This window comes from Gymnodraco acuticeps, unplaced genomic scaffold (genome assembly GCF_902827175.1).
Source record: "Gymnodraco acuticeps unplaced genomic scaffold, fGymAcu1.1, whole genome shotgun sequence".
NCBI lineage: Eukaryota > Metazoa > Chordata > Actinopteri > Perciformes > Bathydraconidae > Gymnodraco > Gymnodraco acuticeps.
This window is the reverse complement of record NW_022990295.1, coordinates 7044301-7060505: the sequence shown is the minus strand read 5'-3', so window position 1 is coordinate 7060505 and position 16205 is coordinate 7044301. Positions and strand designations below refer to the sequence as shown.

At 40.8% G+C, this 16205-nt stretch overlaps 1 protein-coding gene across 3 annotated transcripts; it reads right to left on the bottom strand.

Moving 5' to 3' along the window:
• Positions 1-2745: 2745 nt before the first annotated feature.
• Positions 2746-13969, bottom strand: tacc3 (transforming, acidic coiled-coil containing protein 3). 3 transcript variants are annotated; one of them, XM_034222094.1, is made up of 18 exons: positions 13872-13969; positions 11559-11724; positions 7598-7728; positions 7488-7513; positions 6571-7403; positions 5858-6525; positions 5702-5753; positions 5433-5607; positions 5188-5246; positions 4960-5090; positions 4717-4789; positions 4470-4598; positions 3878-3945; positions 3745-3788; positions 3501-3661; positions 3285-3391; positions 3085-3205; positions 2746-2988 (listed from the first exon to the last, which is right to left on the bottom strand). In XM_034222094.1, exons 2-18 carry the CDS (start codon positions 11721-11723, stop codon positions 2923-2925), a joined length of 3009 nt encoding a protein of 1002 aa, XP_034077985.1. In that variant the 5' UTR covers position 11724; positions 13872-13969; the 3' UTR covers positions 2746-2922. The 3 variants fall into 3 exon arrangements, with proteins under 3 accessions (XP_034077985.1, XP_034077983.1, XP_034077984.1); XM_034222092.1 differs by having other exon boundaries at positions 5858-7403; XM_034222093.1 differs by having other exon boundaries at positions 5858-7400.
• Positions 13970-16205: the final 2236 nt, after the last annotated feature.

Below are 16205 nucleotides of genomic sequence, written 5' to 3'. Positions count from 1 at the left end.
ACTTAATTCAGGAGTTTACTTGATTGACAGAAAAAGCGACCTATCGCTTTCCAGTCTGTTAACCCAGAATGCAAAGCGATACAAAATCAGTCAAGTGCCGGGAAAACTCAAATTAAGTTAAAGAGACAAACAACAAAATGAGTGCGGGACCGAGCAAGAAGCTAAAGACATACCACTTCCACCCAGAATGGGAGGAAGAATATTTGTTTGTGATGTCACATTCAAAGGTTATTTGCCTTATTTGTAAAGCAAGCGTCGCTCTGCCAAAGAAAGGTAACGTGGAGAGGCATTATCGGAGTGTTCACAAGGCATATGACAGCGACTTCCCTCCGAGTAGCGAGTTGAGAAAGAGAAAGGTCATGTATTATTGCTACACAAATATTATCTCGCAATCTTAGTAATCCAACTCGTTTCTAACATGCAAAAAGACAAACAAATGTCGGTGTATTTTCGATCTTTCCAATCGAGACGAGATCTCTCTCCCCCGTCTGTGCGCGAGGGGGCGGGGCAGTTTACACACACGCGGCTGCTACAAGCAGCAACACACGGAGGAGATGGCGGAGAGAAGCGCTCCAAGGTGTGGTTAAATGTTACCCGTCTTGAGGTGGACAATGCTCCTTGCCAAGAGAGTTCAGCATGTGAGGGCGGGAACACGAGCAATGTGTCTAAACATTTAGCAAAAGTGCACCACATCCAGACGGAGGAATGCACCGGGTTCGACTGTCTTTCTAGCAGCTCTGTAGCCCCATCCACGAGTAACGTTTCCACGTCAGGTGTTATGTATGCTAGCAGCAACACACGCAGTTAACTCAATGATTCAAACATGGGTTAATGATTATAGGAAACTGAGTTACTCTTTATTTTGTTAAAGTTTCAGCTATTCTGTTCACAGTTCTGTCATCAGATTATTTAATAGGATTTGTTAAAACATTGTTGTTTCTTTTGATGTGAAATATTATTTATTTAATTTAAATAAAAAGCAATGTTAGTTTTGTTCACAATTTGTTAATTTAATAATATATGTATTTTTGAATCAAGTATTCATCTTTATTGTCTTCATTGTTAGTTTCCACATGCCTAAAACAACCTCAAGCTAAATCTAAAAGTTGATGGCTAAACAAGAGCGTTTGAGAAATTGTGCAAGGCATACAGTAATAGTCTGAATAGTCGATTAGTCGTTTCATTAATCGATAGATTAATCGATTATCAAATTAGTCGTTTGTTGCAGCCCTATTATCCCATGTATAAATAAAACGTGTTATTCAGCAACCCTTGCAATTTGGGATTTTATTTTTGGTTGGTAGACCTCGGTGAGCTGGTCATTTCAAAAGTAGCTCACCAGCCCAAAAAGTGTGGGCACCCCTGGTCTAAATGATCGAGAGCTCCTTTACATGCCGAGCAGTAGATGGTATCGCCGTAGTCGAACAGAGGAAGGACAGTCATCTGGACCAGAGTTTAGCAGATGAAGTGAATGAGGAGCTATTCCTATATAGAAAGCTGAGTCTAGCTTTAACCTTGGTCTGAATTTTGGAGAGATTACTGTCAATCCAAAATATTTATAAGATTTAACTATTTCAAGGTCCTGGCCATCGGCGGTCACAATAGTGCCAGTTTGGGAGGCACCACTGCGGCCAAACCACATGATCTTGGTTTTAGTGGTGACCAGGCCAAGGGCAGAGAGATGTGACTGGATTCTCTGAAAACTATCCTGAAGAGTTTTCAGGACAGTATCTGGGGAAGGGCCAGCAGTGTATAGAATCGTGTCATCGGCATATAGGTGGATAGAGGAGTTGCCCACTGATTTCTCCATGTCATTTATATATATTGAGAATAGGTAGGGTGCTAGGATAGAGCTTTGTGGTACTCCCTTAGAGATGGATAGGGGCTGTGTCATCAGATTTTACACACTGGGTGCGCAAGGACAGGTAGTTTTCAAACCAGGCTATCGATTAGTGGTTAGTGACACAAATGCATCCAAGCTTTCCCAGAAGCAGTTGGTGACCTACAGTGTCGAAGGCTTTGGCAAGATCGATGAAAATGGCAGCACAGTATTGTCTGGAGTCAAGGGCATTGATGATATCATTTAGGACTTTTATAAAAGGCATACAATCCCTGTGAATAAGATCAGTGGCTGTACAGTCGGGCACAGACAGGTCAGCTTTCCTCCTGTGAGCAGTGTCTGCTGTGGGTGACACAGAGGGCAGCCAGCAGAGGTGCTGTGAAGAACGAGAGAAGACACAGGGGCAGCCCCACACAGTCCTCTTCAGAAGAGTGATGGCCCCTGCAAGACTACACCGAGTGTAGCATCTTTTTCCATTTAAGAGACTCGCCCCTCTCCGCACTACCACCTCATTCAACTTCAATCTAGCTAGGATTTCCTTTCACCATTTAGGAAGTGCATTGTCCTGCCTCTGGGAGTGATGTGACAGGACCCTGCGACTGCTCAGGGAAGAAGCGGGGTCATTGTATCAGGTGAGCGCCTGTTTAGTCGTGAGCACTACAGGACGGGATGAGTCCAGACAGGTGAGGAGTGAGTGCACTGAATCACTCTGTGGGTCTAAAGGAAAGGGTCTGCACAGAACACTTTGGTTTTAGGGTTCAACAGCCATGTTACTTCCATATCCGTGAATACAGATTCAAATCCATGAACCTACAACCCATCATGAAGGCAAGGCTGCCCCCTAGTGGTTTGAAATCAGGCAGAAATTCAAAACTATAAAATTCACAAAAAAGACGACAATTGTAATCATTTTCACCAACTCTTTATTAAAGATTAAATCATCTTTATTAACTTCTCTTTTTACAGTATTTTAATAACATTGATAAAGACAAACAAAGCACTACATAAAGGAATGAACAAGGACAGGAACAATGAAGAACAGGAAAGAAAAGCATTAAAAAGTACACGATTTCCAAATGAGCTCAACCCCTCTGGACTTTGCTGATGAGCTCATCACAAAGTGTGGTGAGATCTTCTGCCTCTTTTTCCTACAAAAAATAAAAAGGGAAAAAATTATAGAATATTTGATATTTAATAGATTTATAAACAAATAACCGCCATGTAATGTTGTCCTCTTCTCTCACCTTCTGGACCAGGCTCTTCTCCAGCGACTGCACCTTCAGCTGCTCCCTCCTCAGCTGGGCTTGGAGGGCAGATGTCTCAGACTTGTTCTTGTACCGAACCTCATTAATCTCCCCGTTTGCTCTGAAGGACAACAGATGTCAGTCAAACGCTGCAAGTCTTGCATTTGACACTTTCAACAGAGTGCAGTGAGGTTTCTTACTGGCCAATCTTCTCCTCGGCGTGGGCTTTAAGGGTCTTGTAGCGCTGCTCCTCCTTTCTGATCCTTTCCAGATAGTCCTGAGCACAGGCTTTCAGAGTCTCTTCATTCTGCAGGAAGGCCACAGGAAACATGTTACCAATCATACTGGTATTGCTATTTCTTTAAACTACGTCATGCAATTTGTGGATTATATCCGGGCAAGTGTTGTTTTCTAACCTTTTTGAAGCCCTCAACAACATCCTTGTACTTGTCCAGTCTCTTGAACAGGTCGGAGCACGATCTCTCCATGGTGTTCAGGTCACTGGAGACCTGCTCCTTTTCGATAAGAGCCGCAGTGAGCTTCGTCTGGGCCACCTCCCTCTCTTTCTCTTGATCAGCTGAAAACAAGAGTTAAAAGCTCTTATCATGACACCGAAAAGTCCCAAGACAAAAGGCACGTATATTACATATATTAACTCACCCAGCATTTTAGCAATCATGAGCTCAAACTCTGCAATTATTTTCCTGTAAAAAATAATTAAGAGTTGTCAAATTTCCTTTAAAAAACTAAATAAATGTTTTTTTTATGTTAAACAAACTCAAAACGAGCCTACCTCATTTCTTGACCATCGTCAATTGTTCTTTTATATTTTGCACTCCATTGATCCTCTGTGTCCTTTGCCTATTTGAAAGTAAGACAATTATTGTTATTTATTAATAGTAAGGGATTACGTATAAAATGTTTCAAATCAAGAGGCGACTTTTAATGTACATTTATAGAAACCTGCATGTTTCAGTAATACAATGTCAAGTTTATACAAAACCACCATTTATTTTTAAAAAGCATTTATTTGGGAGCTTAAATCCTAGCAAATTTGGTTTAGAATAAAGTCCCTAATGGAGGAATCACAACAAAAATAAAGGATTATCCCTCTTTTTTGAAAATGTATCAGTAAATGATGAAAAACCCTGTAAATCGAACAATCACTGCCTGTTACACATTTCTCTATTTAGCTTGTGTTGAATAAGATTGCTCTAAACTACTCTGGGGATTGTTTGATTACCACAGAAACCATAATATATTCACGTGATTTTGGTCTTTACAAATGGTTTGTATTCACAAAGACACAAACAAAATGGACTTCAAACAGAAACCCTCTTCCTGACTGTTATTTGTCAAATGAACAAACACTGAGCAGGACATACTTGTGCCTGGACTCTGGCGATGGCGGCGTCCATGTCCTGCTGACTGTACCTCAGCACTTCAATAATGGCCTCCTCTGTGTTCTCTGTCTGAGGGAAAGGAGGGACGAGGTCTGCAAGGATTGGGGAAGCCTAGACGACAGTTCCAGTGTGAATAAATCAGGTTAGGCGAAGCATTGAATGTCATTTCCACACTTATTTTAAGAAACATTGCCATGCAGTCAGTGGTGGAATTGTTACAGTGACTCACTGGATCAAACAGTTGGAAATCATCCCTTTGTGCTCCGCTTGCATACTTTTCTGGCATCTGAGAAGTTTCAAGCCTGAGTTTGGAGGAAAAAACCAAAACAACCTTACTTGTCAAGTGGTCAACGTGGTTACATTTCAGACACATCTCATTTTGTTGAAGAAGATGTCAAAATCGGAACAAATTCAGCTCTAACGTTCAGTGACAGCCGTAATCAGAGTGAGTGGAAACAGAAGTACATCATACCGTGAAACAAAGGCGGCGGGGCGAGGCACAGGGGCCTGAGCCACGGGGGCTGCACACTTCTTGGGGCTCTCTCTCATCAGGGGGTCAAATTTAAGGTACAAGGATTGTTTCCTCAATGCAGATTCCTTGAACTGTTGACAAAAGAAACATTTAAGTTTATTTATGTCATGCACTGACGATCAACAAAAGGTAGTCATTCAGGACAGGATACACAGAGTGAGTACTTACACTGCGGGACCCAAACTGTTCCAGGTAATCCATTTGTCCATCTAAGTCATTGGCCATGACTAAAGATATAGAGGATAGTTACCGTCAAATAAGGATTACATTTATGTACATCATGCTTCACAGATAGTGACATTACCTGTGTTTTTCTGTTATCACAAACTTCATACTAAAAGTCAAGTGAGGGTAAAAGAAACATTTGGGAGCTTTGTGGAAACTGGACAAAATAGAGTCTAATGTTTCCTTACACATCGTTCCAGGAACAAACTCGTCATTGAATTCTGGCTGGGCGGTCTGCGTCTTCTGCTCAGGTTGACACAGATCAAAGCGGCCAGGAAGACTCTCAGTGGGTTGCTGAACTTCCTGTTGAACTTCGAGTAGAAATCCGAAGTCATGATCAGGAGCTGCCTTGTCTTTAGCATCCTGACATTTCATAAAAATAAAAATGTATGTCTTTGAAAAAAACATTCAAACAAGGGAATGTAAAATGGATAAAGATTGTATCAAACTGCATTACATCTCTTTCCGCTTCAGGGAGGACTTCTGCAGCCGGGACACTCTCTCCAGCGCTACAGAGAAAAGCATACACACTTAGTGAAATAAAGTTCTACTAGCAAGTGAAGTTTCTGCTTCAAATAAATGATAAATACACTGATAAAGAAGGAAAACGTACCATTCTGATGACAATGCTTCCTTCTCCGCTGGCATGTCCACTTTCTCTGGAATCAAATGTTCCATGATCACAGGGTCAGATAGCACAGGTTCAGCGTACTTGCTACACTGTGGAGAGTTGGTCATCATGCTTGCTTTTGTGCCAAAGGGATTGAAGTTTGAGTCATCAAACTTGGCCATGTCAAATGAGTAAGAACCTTTGGAGAGTGGAACATCAGCCTCACCACTGGCATCAGGCTTCACTGGAGCTTCTTTAGGTGGTTTCACGTCACATTCTGGCTTTCCCTCTTTAGGTTTGACACCAGGTCGCCTTTTGCCCAATTTCTTGGGTGGCGGTTTACGTTTGACCTCACTGCCATCGTCAAAATTGAACTCAAGTTTGACTGCTCTTTCCTGGGTATGGGCATCAGCTGGCTGGGATGTGGATTCAGCAGCTGGAGTTTCGGCAGCATTAGTTGTGATTGGGGCCGCTGCTGGTGTCATCTCAGGTTGAACATCTTTAGCTTCTGTTGATTCATTTCCCTTCATCTCAGGTTGAACATCTTGAGCTTCTGTGGATTCATTTCCCTTCATCTCAGGTTGAACATCTTGAGCTTCTGTGGATTCATTTCCCTTCATCTCAGGTTGAAGTTGAACATCTTGAGCTTCTGTGGATTCATTTCCCTTCATCTCAGGTTGAACATCTTGAGCTTCTGTGGATTCATTTCCCTTCATCTCTTCAACTGGTGGGTTTGCTTCTGCCACCTTGCTCCCAATGAAAGGGGAATTTGGAATTTTAGAGCCACCCGTTTGGAAAGGATTGACCTCATCAAGGTTGTCAAAATCCAAAGAATAAGAACCCTTCGTTGGCAGTGGAGCATCTTCCACAAAACTGCCTGAAGAATAGTCTTGAGTGACATTTAGAGACTGTTGTTTTTCATCAGGTGTGGCAGTGCAGGAATCTTGTTCTTCCATGGCAGGGACCTTCAACACTGTGACCACGCTGCTCTCTGCGGAGCTGATGTTGGAGGTGGTGTCAAACAGGGAGTGATCCACAGGTGGGGCGAAGGGAAGCGTATCATCTAGAGCAGATTCTATTTTGGTGGGGTCAAAATCCAAAGAATAAGAACCCTTCGTTGGCAGTGGAGCATCTTCCACAAAACTGCCTGAAGAATGGTCTTGAGTGACATTTAAAGACTGTTGTTTTTCATCAGGTGTGGCAGTGCAGGAATCTTGTTCTTCCATGGCAGGGACCTTCAACACTGTGACCACGCTGCTCTCTGCGGAGCTGATGTTGGAGGTGGTGTCAACCAGGGAGTGATCCACAGGTGGGTCGAAGGGAAGCGTATCATCTAGAACAGATTCTATTTTGGTGGGCTGCTCTGCGATATTCTCTGTTTCTGTGTTTGGAGACTCTGTGTGAGGGTTATCAACAGCAGACTTCACGGGGGAGAGGACCATCTTAACAGAACCCTGAAATGGATTGAAAGCATCGAGGTTTTCAAAGTCCAGCTGATAGCCTCCTTTGCTTTGTATGGGCATGTCATCGTCAGGATAGGATGATACTTCTGTGGAAAATTCAAGAGGATTATCACTTTTGCAGCCTTTAGAGACATTCAGGGAAAATAACTTTATGATGTGTGATGATTTACCTTGTTTGGGTTCATCATGTAAAGAACTATAAAGACAGAACAGACTTGGTTACTTAAATGCAACACACATTTATCTGGAAGAGTATCGCAGTATCAGAAATGTTACTTACTTAATTGGACCCAAAGTTAAGGAATCGATTGCTTTGGTACACTCATCCACACTTGACATCTTAAGAGACTTGGATGGAGAAGATACGATTCTTTTAGTGGCAGGGTCTCTTCTTGGAGTCTGAAAACAAACCTACACACAAGTAATTTGATTAGGATTGTAGATAAATCCTAGATAAAAAAAAAAAAAAAAAATCATATTTAGAAAAGATGACTAGTGGTCAGAAGCTATCATCCCAGTCCTGCATAAAGAGGGAAAAGACCCCCTACAGTGCACTAGTTATCGCTACATAAGTCTTTTATGCGTTGATTACAAAATACTAACTTAATTTTACTCTTTATAAAACACCCCCTAATTTATATTCCAGCCCTTATGCAGTGCTTGTCCAAATATGGGGCAATTTCAGAATACAAAATGAAATCAGAGGCAATGATGATAACAGGGCGTTGGCCCACACAATTAAACAAGGATGTTTCTTACCGCTGGTCCAAGCAGGGGTTTAGATATCTAGGGATTATCCTTACTCACCACCCTATGCATTTATTTGAGGCTAACTAGAATACATTAATAAAGCAACTAAAGAATGACATGATACGTTGGGAAATTCTCCTCCTCTCGCTATTCGGAAGGGTAGAGACTATAAGAATGAAGCTACTTCCTCGATTACTCTTCTTATTTCAATCCCTCCCCGTGGGAATTACAGCCTCAATGTTCAACATGTTAAATAGACTTATCTCTAAATTTATTTGGCAGAATAAGAGACCCAGAGTAAGACTTACAACTCTTTTCCTACCAAAAGATAAGGGAGGCTTAGGCCTGCCAAATTTAAAATATTATTATTGGGCTGCTCAGTTAACGGCAATAATGGCCTGGATTAGAAAGGACGAGGAAACAGGATGGGCACAGATTGAGCAGAGTGCAACTAGGGGTGTGTCGTTATCAGTTTTGCCTTATATTGATATCAAATCCGTCAATAAAGTTAAGATTGAGAACGAATGGATAAAGCATACCCTAAAGTTGTGGACGGCAGTTAAAAAAAAATGTCAGGAGCCCAGAATCAATATCAAGAGCAATGCCAATTGTAGGCAATATAGAGTTTCCTCCATCTGTAAGGGATGGGGGATTTAAAAGATGGGCCGATAAAGGTCTTATCAATTAACCAAATGTTTGATGGAACAGATGTCAAATCCTTCTCCCAACTTCAAGAACAATATGGGCTCCCGTCAAATGATTGTATAGGTACTTCCAGATAAGACACTATATTACAAGCCACAAGGAAAGAGAAGCAGTCCGAACAAATTATGGCAAAAATCATAATCACGATTATTTGGTCAATAATTGATATCACGATTATTTTGACGATTATTCATTTATTGAACTTTAAAACAAATAATATTTTACCAATAAGCAAGATCAATAAATGTGTTGGAACGCACTTGCAAAACCATACTAAACATATATTAATATGATAAATAAAAATAAATTAGAACAAAATAAATGAAATCAAATATGATGCAGTGCACTGTCACAACCTACTGAAAACTCCTTAACATATAGCCAACATTTCGGTAAAACATATTCAACATATTCCACTCAGTTAAACGTTGAAGGCTGGCCAACCGTCATGGTCCAGAAGTAACAGAAAATAAATGTTGAACTACAATTTAAGACCAAATAAAAATGTTTAGGCCACCATGGCAAATGCTGGTAGGACTGCTCATTTCATCTCTTAAAGGTTTTTTGCAAGAAACACCAGGCTGTTTACATGGTCTGGTTTCAGAGATGAGCGCAGGCAGGTGACGATATTGCCACCTGTACTGAAGACCCTCTCTGAAGAGGAACTTGTGACAGTGCTGCCACATATGACACAGGAAAAAAAGAAAAGACTCTGAAGAACCCTTTCTTTGCCATTATATAAAAATAGTGTTGCTACAAAAGTATAAATTAGGCTTACTAATAAGACAACTCAGATCTGAAGCTACACAGTAATCTGCTGCAGCAACAGTGCAATAAAAAAGACAACATTAATAGAATCAAACCCATTTTTTGTTGCATTTTATTAGAGTATACAAATAAATGCCTTTAAAATAGGATGCAAGCAACACTAGTTTCTGAACTGATAGACTATAATCAATTTAAACAGAACAGATCTTAATGTTTGCATTCTTATACCATTTTGTACAATAATTATCATGAATAAATTCAAACAAACTAAAACTTACAGCAGATTAATAACGGTATCTAAATTGAGTTTTTATTATATCAAAAACCTGTTGAAATGCTACTGTTATTTTTACTGTCCCCCAAAAGCGCATCGGTAGCCTCCAGGAATGCTTCTTTCATAACTTCGCCGTCTTCGAAAGACTTCATGTGTTTCGCAAGAACGTGACTGACACGATAATATGCTCTGGTAGCAGCCTTGCTCTTGTTGTTGGGCCTGGTGAAAATGGACTGCTGTGCATTTAGCTGTCCTTTCAGGCCCCTCCCCTTTTGGAGCGTAGGGCAGAATTAGGAGGGAATTCCGTCTCGTAGCATTTGTGCACTGTTTTGAAATGCCGCTCCTAAATTACCCTTCTTCGATAAAGCCACGCTCGCATTGCAGATGAGACAGATGGAATTTGAATAGGAATAGATACAAAAATAATGATCCTCCCGCTCGGAGTGAAAATTATATATTTTGGGCTTTTTTGCTTCTGCCATAATTGCGGTCTTGTGTGTGTGCGGACTGTCACTCCTGTTGACCATCCATGCTGTTGACACGGACAACGTCAGCGAACTAGTGCACTGCTCACCAGCCACGCCCGGACACATGGGGTGAGGCCGGCCAATCACAAAGCTTTGATGCGTTCAAGTGCATTATTCTGGCACGGGAACATTATGTTACAGGACATTAACGATAAAACAGAATATTGTTGTTCTATTTTTAGACACATCTCATGATCGACTGGGAATCTCCCCGCGACCCTTCTTTTTAACTAGTTGCTGCTCTTGTTCTGACATCTTCGCTTGCGCTGAACACTCACAACACATGTCACTCCCACGTGGCCGAGTGGGCTTTTAGGGAGGGGCGAAAGCGCACCCAGCAAAATAATCGTATTTTGTCAATTATGCTGTTTTCCTAATCGTCGCAAGCCATAATCGTAATCGCGATTAAAATACGATTAATTGCACAGCCCTATTATAGAAGAATATTTTATTAGTATTGCAGAAAAATGCTTCCCAAATAAGAAACATGTCTCTCACTTATATAAGAGGCTTATGGCAGACGGCTCCCAAAATACCTGGAATGTTGGAGATAAATGGGAATTAGAACTAAACTAAAAATGCAAAACCTCCAACAATCATTCAGTGGATGCACAGACAACAAGTCTACACGATGGAAAAAATGATGGTGAGCCTGCAGCTAAAAATGGACTCTTTTACCCAAAGATGGAACGGTGTTAAAAGATATCTGGATGTATCACTGGATTTGCTTTATTTAATTCCTTACTATACTTTGCTTTATCATGTAACCATCTGTCATTTGAAAGAAAACGACCTATGTCAGGATATGTCTTGTCTTGTTTTGTTAAAATGAAAATAAACAGTTCGAAAAGATGAACAGGAAACTAATAAATGGCCATTTTCACATATTTGTATCTAACAATGTTAGTACACTTAAAACGGTCCTTTAGCTTTGACCACCAACAAACACAAGTGCTTTTTATTTGATCACAGTCTGTTTAAAGTCGTGTAGAGCTATGCTGTAAATACATTGGGGCATTCAATTGTTATACTAAGGTAACTAATAAAACAAATTCAGACAAATAGTTAACAAGCAGGCGTCAAACCCCCATCTATCACTTCAGGTTAAGATCTAATTGTGTACATCATTTCTCCCTTGGCGTCATAAAAACAGTGTTAAAAGAATCAAGATAAAATGGGGACAGGACATTTAAGATAAAAGCGAGCTGGTTCTGTACCTTAGCCGCCTTTGGCACCGTCTTGCTGGGCAGGTTCTCTGTCTGTCGCAGGATGGAGGGCCTCCCAGTCGGCTGATCCAGAGCAAATATGTCGTTAATTGAGCCGTTCTGCTTTCCTCCAGGGCAGACCCCACGATTCTCATCATTCACAGCAACAGCACTCATCCTGTAATAGCAGAGGGACAAATTGTAAGATATGGGGCCAGGAGTGATCTGATGAAACTGAGGGCGGCGTCATCATGAAAGCTGCAACCCCTTGATAAGAAATGTTTGGTTGTAGAGTTTACTGATGCATGTTAAAAGCAGTGGTGAACCGTCAGGACCTTCAAGGTATTCAGAGAATGCCCTGGAACACTCAGATAAAAACAAACAAAAAATCAATTTAATTATATAAATAAAATGTATATAAAATGAATAAATGAGAATCATATCTGTGTTGTTGATCTGTAATATTACAGTGTTACGTTGATTTGTGTGTCCTTCTCGGACCATGCACTACGGCGGCGTGTGTGTGTCTACAGAAGGTCCAGTTGTGATACGGTTTGCCATTGGTTAAAAGGATCTGCACCAAGAAAGATTACATAAAGTTATCAGTGTTTCCCCAATATACAAATAGTGGCGGCGCAGCGCCGCTGCTGAAAAATGCGCGCCGCTGCTAAGGGGCCAGCCAGGTACCCAAAAAAAATTAAAATAATTTGTTTTTGCTTTTTATTAAAATAATAATAGGCAACCCTTTTTAATTTTTTATAGTTTGTTATGTGGATTTGTGTTACTGTATGTTCAATAAAAGGTGTATTTTTGCTAAATCTTGAGACATTGCCACTGTATGTACTGGCAGGGCCGATTTTTGGCATAGGCGGTCGCCTAGGGCGATAGATCTGGGGGCGCCGTGCTGGTAGCTATGGGAGGGGAAAAAACATTTGAGCGTTGGTGCTCATCCTAATTTTCGGCCTTGATGTAGCAACATTCATAATTAAGTAAATGTAACACCCTTTTCACCCCAGTTACACTTTTCATTTGCCCTGTACGATGGGCGCTGTAAGTGATGAAAGTGGGGGATGTTGGCTTATCAGGCGCCCGCAGCTGCGAGCGTGGGAGAGAGAGAGAGAGGGCGCACCGGTACTGTTATTAGAATCTGGTGCTCGCTGCGCTAACGGATATAAGAAGTAGGGATGCCTGCGATTATTCGTTACAGTCTCCATAATCGAATATTATTTTTAAAAATCGATTTTATTTATATATTTTTTTTATTATTATTTATGTTTTTTTTTCTTTTCTGGCTTAGTTTCAACCAAAATATAGACTAATGCTAATAATAGTAATAGTATTAACAATTGTAAATGGCCATTGGTCACACCACCAGTTTGTTTTACTGTAAACTTGGAGGAAGCCTGCGTGCAGAGCAGACTGCTTGCTGCACGCTACAAACAGCGTAATATACCATCTGACAAAGGCCTGTCCTATAATGCTTCAATTAACTGCTATTCTTTATAATATACTCAGATCAAGAGGAGACAGAGATGTTAACTATAAAAAGTGCAGTTCAGCATATCCACATGACCTAATTTCAAAATGAATGTAACTTATAAATCAGCTTCGGGAAACAAATATGGAATTTTTCCGCTTTTAAAAAAGGCCAAGAGAATTAATGCCGGTTATAATAAGACATGGGGAATGACTTTGACTCACTGAAACATTTTAAGTTAATTTGGTTAGTAGTTTCCAACTGACTTTGGACATTTCAATAACTATGTGGTGCTTTGTCAGCTTTAAACAATCTTCAAAATGTTGCTATAAAGACACATTTGACACGCAAGTTATTATTAGTGAATTATGTCTTTGTCTTTTTCTGGACCTGCTGCCAACATTAACATCCATCCATCCGGGACTTCCAGCAGCCGTTACCCAGAGTTAGCGTTCAACACTGCATGGAATCAGACAACAGGTAACGGTATGGTGCGACTCAACGTTGACAACTTCTTGTCTATAATGTCCAACAGTAGAATATAATAAAGTAACTACTGCTGGTTTCACTAACGGCAACCGACAAACATTTAGCTAAACAACTGCCATAATTAGATGAAATACACCGTACACGAAGATATCTAACGTAAGCGTTGACAGTAAAAATAGCAACAAAAGCTGTGTAAGCTAAGCTAACGTTAACGTAAAGTTATACTAATCTATGTATATGTCATTTAGTCTAATGATAAAACTTAACAACAGTTAATGTAAAGCGGAGGAAAACGTAGGACCACACAACAGAGCAGGTAGGTAGTAAGATACTATTATCACAATATATTCAGCACGTACCTTAAAAACAGTTGCAGTTGTCCGAAATCACAACGTCTTTCGTCAACGCATGAGAATGACTGGTGTCGTTTTGAAAACCCCTCGCATTCAATGGGCGAGAACCGTTTGGATTTTAAAGCTAAATGTACCAATACAATTGCCAGAATCAGTAAAAGGAAACGCACTTCCTGGTTATGTAGCCAATCGCGCTGAAGAGCGGATATGATGTAGACGACGGCTGCGCCCAATGGGAGAACCGCAGGGATAGACGGATAGACATGGCAAGAGAATTGTTATGGCAACTAAAAACTCAAACAAAACGGACTAATGGAGAACATTTAAAAGTTATCGACATTCTCTTCAAAGCTTGCTTCTTATTGCTAGCTGCTCTTCGAAATGCACTAATGGTTGATGTATTTAGTTACAGTTAATATAACCCAAACAGCTCACAAAGGCACGTATTGACAAAGCAATATACCTGTAACAGGGCTATAAGCTCACATCCCTGTTGAATATATAAACATCCCTGCATGACTGACTTTGCTATAAAGGGCTATAAGCTCACATCCCTGTTGAATATATAAACATCCCTGCATGACTGACTTTGCTTTGTGCGCCATAAAAAAGCACTGAAAGCAAAGTGTCAAGAGAGTACGGTGGCCCTGAAGTGCAAGACACCACAGCATTTCACAAAACGCAACAGCATTTCACAAAACACAACAGCATTTCACAAAACACAACAGCATTTCACAAAACACAACAGCATTTCACAAAACTCAACAGCATTTCACAAAAGGCCGCAGCATTTCACAAAACACCACAGCATTTCACAAAACTCCACAGCATTTCACAAAACACAACAGCATTTCACAAAACACAACAGCATTTCACAAAACTCAACAGCATTTCACAAAACACAACAGCATTTCACAAAACACAACAGCATTTCAGAAAACACCACAGCATTTCACATTGGACGGAAAGGGTATTCCTTAGGGAGAACACTTCTTGTTTGTGATTGGACAGAGCCAGCCATAGAAGCACTGCTGTGATTGGTTGTTTTTGCTGCCAGTCAAGAAATGACGCTTCGTGATTGGCCCAACACATCAGCCGTTAGCTGTTAGCACACACTCAGAGCTCACAGCTCCTCATATCTGTTCAGAAACTGTACAAAAGTTCAACATATACATAACACAGACTGTCTATATCATGGTGAATACAGTCGCTGCTTTATTTATGTCTGTATGACGTTGTTGTGAGTGTGGACGGAGCAGCTACAGGTTAGTTTAGTCTGATCGATCCGATTCCAATAGGATTTACATGGAGATACGGCCGGCCCGCCCCCTCTCCAGCGTCTTGTTTGAATGACAGGAGTAAACACAGAATTAATGCTTTATTAATTCATGGTTTTTAAGGGGCTTATCTCCATGTAAATACTATGGTAGACCACCCAATATTCGCATTGCTCTAATCGCTCGAGTTTCACCGCGGCTGTCAGCTGTGTTTGCTCCTGTCATTCAAACAAGAGGCGCGGAGAGGGGGCGGGGCGTATCTCCAAGTAAATCCTATGGGAGATACCAACTACAACAAAATGAACATATTTGACCGTGATTTAATTGTAATACACGTTTCAAAGTGATGCCGAAGTAACTACATACTGATAACGGTTAGTAAAAACCTTGAATTAACGCTTTGACAAGTCTGCAGATAAGACGGCAGGCGAAAAGCTTTTAAAATGCGTGTTTTCTGAATGGAATCGGATCCATCAGGCTAAACTAACCTGTAGCTGCTCCGTCCACTCTCACAACAATGTCATACAGACATAAATAAAGCAGTGACTGTATTCGCCATGACACAGACAGTCTGTGGTTTGTACATGTTTAACTTGTGTCCAGTTTCTGAACAGATATGAGGAGCTGTGAGCTCTGAGTGTGTGCTAACGGCTGATGTGTTGGGACATATTTCGCTGTCGGGTGTTGACCAATCACGTAGCGTCATTTCTTGACTGGCAGCAAAAACAACCAATCACAGCAGTGCTTCTCTGGCTGGCTCTGTCCAATCACAAACAAGAAGTGTTCTCCCTAAAGGAATACCCTTTCCGTCCAATGTGAAATGCTGTGGTGTTTTCTGTAATGCTGTGGTGTTTTGTGAAATGCTGTTGTGTTTTGTGAAATGCTGTGGTGTTTTGTGAAATGCTGTTGTGTTTTGTGAAATGCTGTTGTGTTTGTGAAATGCTGTGGCGTTTTCTGAAATGCTGTGGTGTTTTCTGAAATGCTGTGGCGTTTTGTGAAATGCTGTAGTGTTTTGTGAAATGCTGTAGTGTTTTGTGAAATGCTGTAGTGTTTTGTGAAATGC